Source organism: Magallana gigas, chromosome 6 (assembly GCF_963853765.1).
Source record: "Magallana gigas chromosome 6, xbMagGiga1.1, whole genome shotgun sequence".
Taxonomy (NCBI): domain Eukaryota; kingdom Metazoa; phylum Mollusca; class Bivalvia; order Ostreida; family Ostreidae; genus Magallana; species Magallana gigas.
In genome coordinates this window covers 6467661-6479472 of record NC_088858.1, presented here as the reverse complement: position 1 = coordinate 6479472, position 11812 = coordinate 6467661, and the positions used below count along the sequence as shown (strand labels likewise).

Below are 11812 nucleotides of genomic sequence, written 5' to 3'. Positions count from 1 at the left end.
TCAACCGTAACAGTCACTGTCATAACGAGAGAGAGAGAGAGAGAGAGAGAGAGAGAGAGAGAGAGAGAGAGAGAAATCGTCTTGTACACGTATAAACACAAAATTATTTTTGTTGTCTAATGTACATTCATAAATATTGCACTTAGGTTGCAAAAGAAAAAAAAAAGTTTTCAGACGTGCACCAAAACAAATTTCAGATAGCAATCACCACACCTATAGAGAATAATACAACTAGAGATCACAGGCTATATTAATAATGCTTCATTTGTCGTATCACATAACGGCTCTAAATATATATCTGTCTGTAAATGTAAACTGTTACATAATCTTTCTAGAAATGGCCTTGAGGTCGAGGAATATGTATGCAATTATACGCCTTTGACAGAGAGATGTCTCATCTCTTCAAAAAGGGGTATCCGTTGCCCGATCCAACGACGATTAAAATTGTCTTGAGTAAAAGGCCTATATCAAAATACACACAAAAGGAAGATCACTCATTGCCAAACCAGGAAATCCACGATGTTGTCGTCACAACACAAATCTCTGACCTACAAATTACCCAATACACGCCCCGACGTCATTGTGATACACCTGTGCTAAAAAAAATTGAAATATTTGGTATCGGCAAGTCGACAAATAGAGACTCGTCCCATATCTATTTATATGTCTCGGTTGTCTTTTGATAAACCGCCATCGCAAAAATAACTATTCAAAGCATATCAATCGTAAATAATGCAATTACTTGTTAATGCAAGGGCAGCGACCGTGCACCTGTAGTGGAATTATTACGCGTTATATAATTGATTGTAAACCCCTTGACTTGACTATACCACCCTCTCACGGTGAGAGCGCCAATACGCTCGCCTTCCTCGCGGTATGCCCCTCCCCCAACACTGGCCTACACAGACTACCAGTCATGCCTAATAAAATGCGGTGACACTGTTCAGAAACTTACTATCAACATTACTAGCAGACATTCACAGGCTACGATTTCACTATGTACGACAGTGTCTCGTTGTAACCTCGCGAGAATCTCGTCTATCATCATCAGTTAACTTCGTGTGTGAGTTTTTTTTACTACTTTCCCCAAAAATCATTTTGCTTGAAATGTGAGACTTTAACATGGATATAAGTGGTTTAGTTGTATTGGGCCTCTTAGCTACTGCTGTTGGCGTACAAGGTGAGTACAATAAGTATGACTTTTACAATTATTATCTCTGCTTCTAATTACCAGAAACTGTTACAAAACTGGCACTTGATACTGTAAAGTACTGCAAAAGAATGTCGTGCATTCTAGGTACCTCTTTTCTTGTATGCAATGCCCCAATTTCTATACTAGTTCATCATCATCATCATCATCATCATCATCATCATCATCATCATCATCATTTACAATATGACTTTTAAAAGTTTATTACAATAGCTGTAATATGTGACAAATTCAAGTTTGATAAAGATGAAACAGTAAGTACATTTTAATTCAGATCAATTGTTTTATAAAAAAAAAAATCTAGAATTACTAATTAAGCAATTGTGTGTTCTACCACGAAATGGACAGAACTTATTAAATCCTTTTTTAACTTCTTGGAAATTCCCCGAATTGGCGCAGTATACGGAAGCTATAATAATAACTTTCTCAGTCTATACGAGGAAATAATATTAAGTTTTTCTTTGAAACTTTTTTAAATATGAAAAATGGAATTTCTGGCCTTTTCGATTAAAGTTACCTTTTACTCTTGGTTGCAGTTTTAAAAACTTACTAAAGGAACTTTAAGTAAACGTGATTTGCACAATTTTTTTTACATGAATGGAGGAAAAAGTAATTAACATTGCCGAGGAAGCGTGGGACTGTTTTTATACTCATTAAATTCAGTTAGTGAATCGCGTAGCTACTTTTAGCGCCAAATCTCTCTGCACGGCACCTGTAGCCGATCAGATTAGACTGGTGATCATGGCATCATTCACAAAAAACCGTGTTTATTTGTTACCTGACGATTATTATGAATTCGCTGCGATGATAAATTTGGTGCTGCAGAATAGGTGATGTTATTAAACAGTTCAAACAGCCTCCTCCCAGGCTTACCGGCTTGATCAAAGTATTTTAACACAACAAAAATTAGAATAATTAATTATATCTGCGTCAAACTTGCTGAAGATCTCAATCTGCTTCCGGTGGGCGATAGATTATGATGTTCGTGATGATTTCTCATGCTTTTATAAAAGATGTGAACGAACCGAGTAACCTCCCCCGAGAGTAAAGGCCGAGGTCGTATTGTGAAGACGACTTACTGCTGCGCATATATACCCGATATACCATCTCTAGTATGCTACATCAAAGTCACCTCTTCTCACAGATAGTTTGCAGATTTGTCATTCCGCATTGTCGCTAAGTTAGACAAACTTAACTGAACCCACTTTTGAGGTAATTCCGGGTTCGCACGTCTGGGTCGATTCTAGACTTTCGTCCAGTATGTGACAGCCATAATAACACGTCTGTCTTTATGCTGGGGGCACGGACGATGGATGGATGGGGGTGCATGTCCTTACAACCACCTGTTGTTTTCGTTTTGAATTAAACTTGGTGCACTTATTGTCATTCCAATCGGGGTTGTGTGACAGAAATAAGATGTTAAATGGCCTGCTTATCTGCCGGGATGACTGACTGGGGATCAATAGCTGCTGATTGATTTCTGCTGCATGTCTAGACGATGTAAATAAAGTTACATAATTTATAACACCGCGTATACATAGATATGTCTGTAGCAATTGAGTGACTTGTAAGTAGCGCAGAGTCCTGTACTTTATCTAAGTCAATAACAAACCTCAAAAAGAAAGCGAAAAATACAAAAATAAAACCCAGTATGTCTTTGATGTGTTCTCTGTGGATCACACGTCTCGATCGAATTTAAACTTCTTGTTTTATCATTTTTTTGCTCGATATTCCAATCGTGTGATAGATCGCGGTGGGTATTTGCTTACACGTTATTTACTCCTATTCTATGTTGACTCAGTTGTAATACAAGCCAACGTGAAACCGTTATTTCCGACAACCGCCATCATTGTTTTTCGTTACAATTCCGCACTTCAAAGGAAATATTTTCGCTACCCGGCAAACCAAGCCCCCTATACCTATTCAAAACGTGTCCGGAATCTAATCGAGATTATTCAGATACCGCATTGCTTCAGACCTTCTTGTTGTGTTTCAATATGTTTTCTCTTGTCTGCGTTAAATGAACGAGGGATTAAAATAACGAAGGATAGTCCCTGGGATCAACCCCAGACAGGAATGTCGGCGTGTACTTCACTGTTCGAATTTTAATATCGATATTTTGAATTTTGTTTCTTTACTCTCATTAAAGTTAAAAGTACAAGTTCTGGAGATTTCACCAGACATCTCAAGATCCGGGTCAATTACTAGACGTCGATGACTCCAAGTTTATATCGAAAGAACACGACGAATCCCCCTCCCCCAATTTCTTGTAATATGACATTCAAGTGTGTTGTTTGACATTAAGTTAAATGCTACTTATAAATTGTTTTAATTACTTTTTAATAAGGTGCTCGTGATTTAGGTTAAGAACATCATCATTTGACATGACTTCTTCTTTTAGGTCTGAGAGATTTAACATCAGCATCAAAGGATATAACAGTATATCTGAAGAAAAAACTTTGAGAAACGTGGGATATGCTTCAAACAAATATTGCTTGCAGGTTCCCGATAAATATTTTTTGCTTCAGATGTTAAATATATACGGTACTTTTGAAGAGCAATTAATCAACACTATTAGACAAGCAGACAAACAATGGCTCATCCATAAACAGAATTGCACTATACCAACCGCGAGACGAAACATTTTGTATACATAAGCTTTTGTGTACCGAATGTTCTATCAAAATCTCACCAAAATTCGTGATTCGATAGATATTTCACACAGAAAGATTGGAGATAAGAAATTTGTATATATTTATGTTAATCAGAAACATTGACGCATCTAATTTTAATGGCGGGCATACAAGTGCTAACGTTACATCTATTCAAGACCGCACGCAAAAGCACATAAATTATGGTTAAAGACCCGTCGGATGAATTATTTGTTTCTGATCTTTCTTTAATGACGAGCTTTCATAGCGAGCACTAGGTTAATCGCATCAAATATGTGTGGAGAATCGCGCCTGTTCCGGAGTACATGCAACATAATCTTTAGAAGACAACAGGTACTCGTAACGCAGTGCAGCATCTGAACAATACCTAAAAGTCAACCATCAGGAAAAAATGTGTCTTTGAAAAAGCGTATTTTAAGAACACTCTAATCAAATTCTGTCAATTCACAATCGATAAATTCGTTGGATTAGAAACGTGAATTTTGACAGCACTAATGAAAAGTTTTATAGATCCTACTTACTTGTATGTATATCATTTTAAAGAATATTTCGACAAATATAATATTTACCAAGAACCAATTATTTGCCCGGATTAAAAGCCTCGACCTGCGATTGATGCCGTTCTGTAGTTCTCCAATAGCCTTAGATTCGGGCACCACGAAGACCAACCCCCGTCTTTGTTGTTTGTCATTATTTCATTTGTGTCACTGAAAATTCAATCAAATCGTTTGATGTGCGTAAACCAAATTTAGATTTACAATATTTACTTTGTCTCAAATGACATAAATGTAAATTCCAAAATTCTGTGACTAATTACCTGAATGTTTCGTGACCTTAAACGGTACGAGAATGGCAGTGTAATCGCATCTAAAACCTTTAATTGCTTAAATAACTACAATTTTGAAATCTCCACTCTCTGAAATTTCACCCTTGATATGGTGTCCATTCCAAGAACACAAAGGGGGGATTAAAGGAAAATGGCTACCCTCTAAAGTCCTTGAAAGCGATCTTTGCCATCTTCCCCACTCCCACAACTCCTCTGAATAGTTCAGATCAATAGAGATAGGGGGTGGAGCAGGCCAGTCATTGACCCCGCGGAGTAATACACTGGTGGACACACGGACACTTGTGAACATAGCAACATACATAGGGCCGATTGTGTCAATAGAAATAGAATCATAGACCTATATCTTGAAATATGCAAGATTTACTTAAGATAAATTGAGTATCGATAGGTGTTCTACGAACTCATCTGAAAGATACGGGGCACTGGTTATAGAACCCTTGTTGTGTTTGTTAATCTACGAAAGACATCATATTAAGACGTTAAAATAAAATTAAAAAATATTCATTAAAGTATGCTGACTAGATGACTGATAATGGAGACCAAGTTCTTCGTTCTGTCCATTTGATTGAATTTTCAGGACACGACTTTGGTTGTGTACTTGATGACCGAAATAAAATAAAACGGGAACTAAAGTCTTCTTATTCTACTAATGACAGCAGTACTCAACTTCAGGAATTTTGTCTAATTGGTAATGAGCACGTCGTACTGCTATACGGTTGACGAAATTAACACTCTGGCGCTGCGAGGCCCTCAACCAACTTAACGAATACTAGAATAACTCTTATTATAGAAAAATGCGACTTTTGTAGGTAATCAAGTTTGATATTAATGAAATCTATTTGTTTTCATGACAGATGTTTCAACGGCTCTTATTTAACAAGTATGAATAATGTTAGGTGCATTTGCTGATGCGGTTTAAAAACTCATATAAGCATGGGTGTCTTTGATATTAGCGAACTTCATAAATCTATCTATGAAAGAAGAAACATCCCCGAGATAAAATCTCCTCAATATTTCACGTCGATTTGGCGCTTTCCGTTGCCATCGCCCGGGCACCTGCCGTGAACGACTTTAATATTGCCTCACCCCGCACTTCCTCTTTGTTCACATTAACTTCAAAACGCGGAAGTCAAGGAAGTTTAAAGTATCGGCTTTCTTCACGTTTTGTTCGTTCGTCATAATTTATTGAATTCTTATTCAGGACGCTTGTGACATTTACAAGAAATTCGATTTGTTTACTATTTTGTTTCGATATTTTTAGCTTTGATTGTTTTCCGGAGAGATCGGAATATATAGAAACTGAAAATAAAATCAGGGTCATTTGACATGTCACTTCTGACATATTACCTCTGTTGTAAAATTCATCCACAAAAAATAGTGAGTTTACAGCAGATTTGACACAAAGAAATGGAGACCTTCGTCAGTTGACGTAAGAGACGTTTAGGGGCACTTAGACCTTATCTGAAGGTTTTCTCTCTTGTTCTTCAGCTACTTTTGGGTCTGCAACAATTAACAAAGACATTTCACTAATCAATTTGCTTACTGAGATCAATCACCAGAATTATTACTTCTGTAAGCGACCTCTACCTTTGTTTTCGGGAGCCATTTGATACAATTTTTGAACATGATACGAGCTACTGGTTTCATTGAAACACGATGTTTTCTGTGTACATCGAGTGGGTGAATTGTTTGTTCTCACAACTAACACACATTTGAGCATTAATTTTCATCAAATCGACATTCACAGCATCCCTTAAAAGAGAGAACAATCAAACACAATCGTCGTTTGATATCGACAACGCTTTAGAGTACTACATTCATAATGATGATGATGATGATGATGATGTAGGTTATGATGATATCAATTTTATCATTATCATTATTATTTTTTTTTATTAATATAAATATGAATATTATTGAAAAAAAATATATGAACTATTTTCTTATAGCGGGAACCTGCTGGTTATCAAAGACAAAACAGAATCTATGCATGGGGGCGTTCAGCCTGAACGTGTCCAAAGAGGAGTGCTGCAGGAACCCCTCCCCTCACGTCAGCTGGACCCCTCAGACGTTCACGTCCACTGGGGATTTGTTTTACTGGCAGGAACTGATAGGGGGCGCTCCTGACTGCGAACTTTGCCATGGTTAGTACACCGAATGTCTGCATTAGGGACCACCTTCAATCATTACTTAATCTATATGATATATACAACCCCGTCTGTATTTTTATCATTTAAACAATAAAATGCTTTCTTTGGTAATTCATCCGGAATATGAAGGTAGCAACAATGCAGATTGCATTACATTACGCGCGTTAGCTGGTAATGTAATTTTTTTTGGCAATGATTACTACCTTCATAACCCGCATGAATCATCAAAGAAAGCATTTTATTGTTTATATTTATATCTTTCTTTAAACAAATTAATGAACTGGATCGTAAAGAATGAGTAAAAGTAACTAAATTATTATTAATGTACATCAGTATGTTAGATAAAAGAAATAGCCAAGTCGTTTTATATGGGAATTTGAGTCTGACATCATCATGATTATTTTGAGCAGTCCGGGATTTTTCTTAGGTTGCTGAAGGTTTCGACCAATCGATAAAATGGTTAGAACTAGATCATGTAGATTTCAGTCCTGTCTGTTTCAATAGAGGTATGAATTACAATCGGTTTTCTTAAGAAATAGAGGAGAAACTACTCGGTAGGTGTACATACATGTATATGGATATAAATGCACATGGTAGTATTTAGTTTAAGAAAGATTAAGGTAAATCTTTAACGTACATGTATAAATTTTAAATGTTTTACATGTAATCATTTTCTCAGAGAGAGAGAGAAAGAGAGAGAGAGAGAGAGAGAGATTAATTTACCATTTTTTGAAAAATATCGGTCATGAATCAAGTTTTTTTTTAAAGATAATAGATAAGTTATACGAAACATCATTGTAGTAAAAAACGAGGGAGTGTATGTATACATGTAAGTAAGTATATAGAAAAGATCCAGTTAATGAGTCCCCGTTGTCGTGTGTAGGGTTTATTTTTGTAAAAATCGTGATGTTTGGTTTCTATAGAGAAGAGTTAATTTTATAATCCAATTTTTAGAGTAATTTCTAGAGATTTATGCGGTTCGAGTCTTGCTTTTATTTCGTCATTGCGGAAATGGCGCGAATTATCCCGAAGTCTACACGAAAGGCATATACTAATCACGATCGTTAACTTCTGCCCTATCAGCCGTCTTTATGATCATGGCAGCCTAATTATAACTCAAATTATTCCCCAAAATTAATACCACAAATGTTTTTGTTCCCTGCTAACAGCAAAGTAGAGGCCATTCCTTGCCGTACATCATCAAGTTGCACAACATAGGCGCACTCATTGAACGAAATACGGTGCCGAATTACTCTATGTCTAGATTTGCTCCCTTAAAATGATTATTTCTAAATAAAACAACACATTTGCAAGCGCAAAAAATCATAGAAATGTGTTAATAAATCACGAAGAAGGTTTTGTGTTCTATAGATTTATTTTTGAACAAACCAGACTCTTTTATCTTCATGATATTTATTGCATGTTTATGTTTTTTTGGTTCATTGATATTTATGTCGCGACGAGCATTACTTTAAAAAAATCAGAGGAAACCCAATTAAACGTATACATGTATTTAAACCTCGCACCGATGAAAATCCCATATTGACACACAAATCCACTGTACATTCTTCCAATACTTAAACTTTAGCACATGATACCCTTATCAACAGAATCCAATTAATTGTTCCCATCACCTCTGCTGCAGATCTCCTGAAGCTACCATTGCTGTCATATAATTCTGTGTTTTGTGATTGACAAATCCGGATAACGTTGGTTTCCTCACTGTTTTAGATACCTGTGACGGTGTCAAATGTCCCCAGGGAAAAGAGTGCCGACGAAGGAGAGGAGTCCCTAAATGTGTCTGTCTGATTAAATGTACTCAGAGATTGAGGAAGTCCAGGAAAATCTGTGGAACGGACGGGAAGACTTACAACAATGAATGCCAACTTCGCCGCCGGAACTGTAAGCGGGAGACCTCGGTGTCCGTAGCGTACAGAGGCGTTTGTAGACGTAAGTTTGAGCGTAGCGAACTGTGAAAGCAACGCTTGATTCTTGCGAGCCATCTGTTGGGATTTTATTGTAATTTTTTTTTGATCAAATGCATTTTTAGAATCTTGCAAAAAAGTGAGATGCTTGGATGGAAAGCGTTGCTTAGAGGACCAAAATGGTTTGCCTCATTGTGTTCACTGCCAAGTCCATTGTCAGAACAGTGATGACGATCGAGTTTTATGCGGAGAAGATGGCGTGACGTATCGCAATCCATGCGAGATCAGGGCAGCCGTCTGCAGACGACACAAGTCAATAAGAATCGCTTACTATGGCAAATGTCGAGGTACAAATTACCAGAACTCGTCTTTTATCACGATCTTTTACCGTTGCACATGTCTCGTAATGGTGTACATTTGTAATTGGTTTGTTTTAAATAAAATTCAAGCAGCAAATTTTTACGACAAATCGTATAAAACTTGGCTTATCTCTCTACTCGTGAGGCATTTTTTACACAATAAATACCACTCGTTTGAAAATATGTTAACAGCTTTGCAACAGGTTGAGTTCTTTTTCCTTCAGCTAACGCTACCTGTTTAGACACCCAGTGTTCGGAAGGATTGTCTTGTTTAATCAACCCCGTCAACCACCAGCCGCTGTGTGCTCAGTGCAAAACTCGCACCTGTTCGCCCCTGTCCCGATACAAAGTCTGCGGAACAGACGGAGTGGATTACAAGAACTACTGTTTCCTGATGAAGGCGTCGTGCAAGATGGTGCTAGCTATAGACACACGCCATAGCGGGTCCTGCGACAGTAAGTTGTCACTACAACATCCATATTCATGTACCAAATCCTCAGAGCTTTTGACTGAATTAATACTTCACCTTTGCTAAAGTATACATATCATAGTTTTATAGTCACAAAATCAAGGTTATATATTTTTTTAAAAAGGATCGACGTGGAGAAAACAAAAACATAAAAAGAGAAGACGAAGGAGAAAGAAGACGCGAGGCAGAAAGAAAACGCGATACGTGGACGCAGTGCTTAGGGGCTCAGACGGAGTCCGAATCAAACTGAGATGTGAGTACATTTCGCCACTGAAGTTAACACGATAAATTTTTACATGGATGTTTGTGTTTTAAAATACGTTGATTCTATCTAATTTATTGCAGTAAAACAAGTACATTCCAAGGCTGACAAAGGGATATCCTTACCACTATCTCTCGAGCATTTGTTTGCCCAGAAACATGTAAAAGAAAATGGCTGAAACCGCGGAATCTTAGGAAGAGCCCGCCATAGTGCCACACTGCGACTGCGCTGGTCCCGATATTGGAGGGAGCATGCGTGAATTATCCAAAACGTCACTGCCAGAAACGTCTTTCTCGCCCTTACGGCATTTTGAATATCCAATGTGTTTCTGTGTTGTTCTTATTTATTGTAACTTATTTATTTATATGTGTTTTGTGTTTGATGTACGAGATGTAAAGGCGTACAGGGAACGGTGAAATCGTTCACTTCAAGGTCACTTCAAGGTCATACAGGCGGAAGTGACTCCAGGGACGCTCCTATAGTCATAAGTTCCGTCCTTTGTGTTCGTGCCTTTTCTTAATTATTAACAAATAAACTGAAATAAACTTTCTACGAGTTTTTATTATTAAACATTTTGCTGTGTCTTCTTCAAAATAATTTTTGAACATTTCTGATTTAATTTACAAAAATTTCATTACAAGTATAAAGGGGTACAAACTATCCCTAATTTGACATAACAACCCTACATCATTTGGGTTGAAATTTTATCACATAGACGAAGAAAATGTCATAAAAGTAAGCAAATTAAATCTCCTTACACGAAACAAAAAAAATTAATCAAGGTTTACCAGTATTTTCTCTGCAAAATACAGGTCAAGTTTATAAAATAACAATGGTTTTCAATTTGCCTGAAATGCCCTTTATCTAAAATGAGGTACATGTGATCACAAAGATACCCTATAATATTTGGTACTGCTGCACGGTAAAGCAAATTGATATCGTTTTGACGAACTTAAGTGCTGAATGGTAGATAGTAAAACATTCAAATTTTCATTCAAAATTTACTGAAACAAATATTTTCTTGTTTGAAACCACGCCCTATGTTTTCCAAATGGAAAAGTACAAAATATGACGATTTCGTTTTGTTTAACATATTACTGAAGAAATTCCATAATACTGCAAATAAGTGCAAAAATTGGACGAATTACAGTGAAATATATTTTATTTAAAGTCATCCACAAAAAACCCCCCCGAAATTAAACATTCCTGAATTTGTTTTAAAATGTTGATTTAAGTGGGCTAAAATTGGCTTCTCCTATCAGACTCTTTAATCATTCGATCCTAAATCTACGATGGAATGTACAAATTTCAATAGTACTAGGTGAGAGAGTGTCTCAATCACTCGACCTTCTTACTTCGCTCTACTTCATTTTCGTTCGTGACATTGTCTTGGTTTAACAGATAGATATACGAAACCCTGCATAGAGAGTTGACTGATTTAACGAGAGCACATAATCCGTCTATTTACCATTAGAAGCGCGAGATTATTGAATGCAGCCCAGAGGACCGACCTGCTCTAGAGGCAAAGGTCACGTATAAACATAAGTCACTTTTAAGTGGATTTTAAAGGGAATGGTTTAGAATTTACGTATAAATCTTAGAATTGAATTTATTATATATTGTGCAACATTTAGAGATTAAAAGTACCTAATTCTTTACCTAAAATGCAAATTTCCCAAGATATCCTTTGGCACAAAATTACTGGCTCCTATTTTTCATGATCAGCGTCTTATTTTGAAAGACGAGAAGAAAGTAAGAAAAATTAACATCAGAAGAAAGCTTGTCTGAAATGGGCAATCTCATTCATCGAATCGACAGTCGTTCTCCTCATGATAGTTCCCGAACGAGTCCGATCTTTGCCGATTAGAAATCTTTTTAAGGTAACTGAACCGTCATGGATCCGGGGGTATACTCAAAT

General features: G+C 36.8%; 1 protein-coding gene across 2 annotated transcripts; it reads left to right on the top strand.

The window, feature by feature from the left end:
* Positions 1-850: 850 nt before the first annotated feature.
* Positions 851-10444, top strand: LOC105340356 (follistatin-A). 2 transcript variants are annotated; one of them, XM_066087869.1, is made up of 7 exons: positions 851-1063; positions 6679-6873; positions 8611-8829; positions 8930-9151; positions 9388-9618; positions 9757-9885; positions 9978-10444. In XM_066087869.1, the coding sequence occupies exons 2-7, from the start codon at positions 6720-6722 to the stop codon at positions 10070-10072; spliced, it is 1050 nt and encodes a 349-aa protein (XP_065943941.1). In that variant the 5' UTR covers positions 851-1063; positions 6679-6719; the 3' UTR covers positions 10073-10444. The 2 variants fall into 2 exon arrangements, with proteins under 2 accessions (XP_065943941.1, XP_011444673.3); XM_011446371.4 differs by having other exon boundaries at positions 854-1180.
* The last annotated feature ends 1368 nt before the right edge of the window (positions 10445-11812 follow it).

Excerpts from the sequence above, each read along its gene's own strand:
- LOC105340356 (XM_011446371.4), top strand. The coding sequence starts at position 1,123 with ATGGATATAAGTGGTTTAGTTGTATTGGGCCTCTTAGCTACTGCTGTT. Across the intron at positions 9,619-9,756 it reads CCATAGCGGGTCCTGCGACA|GATCGACGTGGAGAAAACAA; the intron begins GTAAGTTGTCAC and ends TTTTTTAAAAAG. Across the intron at positions 9,886-9,977 it reads AGTCCGAATCAAACTGAGAT|TAAAACAAGTACATTCCAAG; the intron begins GTGAGTACATTT and ends AATTTATTGCAG.